The 3,409-nt window shown below is 37.7% G+C and overlaps 1 protein-coding gene across 1 annotated transcript; it reads right to left on the bottom strand.

Moving 5' to 3' along the window:
• Positions 1–1,314: 1,314 nt before the first annotated feature.
• LOC122591837 lies at positions 1,315–2,044 on the bottom strand. The gene is made up of 2 exons (XM_043764068.1): positions 1,872–2,044; positions 1,315–1,807 (listed from the first exon to the last, which is right to left on the bottom strand). The coding sequence occupies exons 1-2, from the start codon at positions 2,042–2,044 to the stop codon at positions 1,315–1,317; spliced, it is 666 nt and encodes a 221-aa protein (XP_043620003.1).
• Between the last annotated feature and the right edge of the window lie 1,365 nt (positions 2,045–3,409).

The following is a 3,409-nucleotide window of genomic DNA, read 5'->3' as shown; positions in this document are numbered from 1 at the left end:
CTATAACCTGTCAGGATACAGGTTACACTTTGTCATCGAGTTTGCTACGATATTGTTTCGGTATATGAACATGAGCGATGCAACCCCAAACTCTGAAATGTTCAACATTCGGCTTTGTGCCAGTCTATGCCTCTTGTGGAGTGATGTAATTTAGAGACTTTGTTGGACATCTATTGAGAACATAGAAGGTCCACAAAACTGCTTCAGCCCACAAGACCTTTGGTATTTTCTTTCTTGCAAGTAACGACACCACCATGTTCATAACCGTTCTATCCTTCCGTTCCGCTACTCCATTTTGTTGAGGAGTAAATCATGTAGTCAGCTGCCTTTGTATTCCATGATCTCTGCAAAACTTATTAAAATCTTCGGATAGAAACTCACCACCGCGGTTAGTTCTCAGAATTTTAATTGTTTTGCCCGTTTCATTCTCAACCAAACTTTTAAAGTTTTTGAAACATTGAAACACTTCAAACTTCTCTTTAAGTAAGTAAGCCCAACCCTTTCTACTATAATGGTCAATAAAACTTAAGAAATACCTGCTTCCTCCTTAAGATGTTGGATTGATATATCCACATATATCCGAATGAACAAGCTCTAGGACTTGTTTGGCTCTCCAAGTACTGACCTTCGGTATAGACTTCCTGGTTTGTTTCCCGATCATACAATCGGTACACACATCTTCTTTCAATTTGAATTAAGGAAGCCCTCTAACCATATCTTTTCTTTGCAAGGTTTCAATGCTTGTATTACTCAAGTGACCATATCTCTCATGCCACAATTTGATGAGATCATCATCACTTGAGTACATACATTTAGCACCCTCCTTATTGCTTGCATCACTTGTTTCATCAGCGAGAGGAAACATTCGGTTGGAACTCATTTGGCTCTGGAAGAGAGACCTTTATCTGGATGGTAAACTTTGCATGTATCTCCTTGAAATAAAAAGGCAAGTCCTCTCTGCTGCAACTGACCAATACTTAGAAGATTATTCTTCAATTCTGATATGTAATAAACATCATTAATTACATAAGAAGCACCACCAATGGTCAATTTAACTTGTCCCTTTCCACTCACGTTCATTCTAGTATTATTTCCAAGTTTTAGAGTTTGAGAAAAACTAGAATCAAAACTAGTGAACTTCTCCCTGTCACCGCACATATGGTTTGAGCAACCCGAGTCGAGAAACCACGCATGCTTTTTCTTCGTATCTTCTGTTTGCGCCATGAATACACGCTCGGGAACAGCCTGCTTCTCATCAACAGTTAACATCAACATCATGGCCTCTTCATCGTCAAACTCGACGTAATTCGTGAACTACTCCTTCCAAGTTGGACACTCGTATTGAAAATGTTCCAACTTGTGACATTTGTAACATTCAACAGTTTCTTTGTTGAATGATGATGAGCCACGTCCTCGCCCCCTATAGCTTGATCTTCCCCGACCACGTCCTCCGGAGTTTTCATGATTGATTGTCAGTGTTTGATCTTCATCTCTCTCAATCTTCTTGAACTTTTGCTCATGGACAAGCAAAGTACTTTGTAGTTCATCTATCATCATCTTTTCAACATCTCGTGATTCTTCAATAGAAACTACCACAAACAAATACTTTTCAGTAAGTGTTCGTAAAACCTTTTCCACTATCTTGTCGTCGGGCATGTTTTCTCCGTTGCTTCTCATTTGATTGACGATGGTTAGGACTCTCGCGAAGTATTCGGTGATCATTTCTCTTTCTTTCATTTCGAGAATTTCGAAGTCTCTACGAAGTTTCTGTAACATTGATCTCTTGACTCTAGCATTTCCTTGAAACCTTTGTTTCAAGCAATTCCACACCGATTGAGAGGTTCATCTATCGAGTATTTATTTGCTCAAACGTTACTCTATCGATGGCTTGATAGAGATAATGTTTGACTACTTGAAGATCCTTAGCCTGCAACTCTTCCAATTTTTTCTTTTCCGCTTCACTCTGTGCTACTCCAACACGTCGTTCTCGAATCCCAGGATCAATCAGATCCCATAGCTTCTTTGCTCTCAATAAATTTTCCATAATTTCACTCCAAAGTGCCCATAAAAAATGGGAACTTTCAGTTTCTCGTCACTCATTCTCTCGTGTTTAGTGTGATTACTTGCTCTGATACCAAATGATAATAAAGTAATCACTAGTATTTAGACTCTAATTCTCACTGCTTTAATTATTTAGCAAAGCTACATATAAATACACAAAAAAACAGACATGAAATAGCCCATGTAGAAGATCTATCATGGAGCATAACAAAGAAAATGGAACAAATTAACTACCTAACGTGGAGTAACCACAACTGACACATTTAACTGACTAAGTCAATTCTTCACAATAAACATAACTAACAAAATGCAGAGACCAACTAAAATTGCAGTGAGATGGACCAAACTTTAATTCTCCAACATACATACCAATTAAAGACGTTCGTTTTTATCAATTTAACAACCTATCCACTTAAAAAGGAGGAATTTACATATATGATGGATTGTTTTTATATCCTACGGTGACCTTTCAAAATTAAGGTTAACTTTTAGTAACTCACCGGAAACAAGCATATTATATAATACGTAACAAACACATACACCAACACCATCATAATATATTATTAATTAATCATCAGTTATATATAACGTACAGGGGATCAATGAAAGAACATTTATCATGCATCATCATCTTTAATGACGCTAGCTAATTACTGATGATTGATTCTACGTACTGCTTATCAATTCAAACTATATCATGCATCATCATCAGATCTTTTTCGGTGGCGGAAGGGAAAGTACTTGTGAAGAGTTACTTCCAAACCTCCATCTCGTTCAAGGAAATCCATATCTAAATACAAATTGTTTTTTTCTAGATTAATCCTGCTAAAATATCTGCTGGAGCTATTATCCTGGTGTTGCACGGTGTGATCCGAGAAAAGGACGCGTCCTGTAATGTCTAAGTCCGCACCGCCACCCGAGATTATATCAGAATCATTGGCTTTAAAATCTAGGAAAAACCTTACGACCCCTTTTTCATCAGTCTCCTGCAGCTTCTCGTCGGTTCCAGGGATACTTCAAGTTACGGATTCAAGGACTTGGTCACGATTCTCCCTCATGCACAGTGTATGCGGCATCTTGTTTCTAAAAACATGTACCACCAATCCTACATAACAATACATACATGTTTATTGCTACGTATATATTTTCAACTGCCTAATTAACCAACAACAATATATTATATATATATATATATATATATATATATCAAAAGACAACCTACATACCTGGTATATACTTAGCGTTGATAGTGGTAGTAAAATCACGTCGATTAATTGTTGACGGGGTGCTGGCTGCTGGACGGAAAGAAACATTAGATCTGGTGGCAGTGGCTAGGAGTTTCCTTGCG

Source organism: Erigeron canadensis, chromosome 3 (genome assembly GCF_010389155.1).
Source record: "Erigeron canadensis isolate Cc75 chromosome 3, C_canadensis_v1, whole genome shotgun sequence".
NCBI lineage: Eukaryota > Viridiplantae > Streptophyta > Magnoliopsida > Asterales > Asteraceae > Erigeron > Erigeron canadensis.
This window is presented reverse-complemented; position numbering and strand designations above follow the sequence as displayed.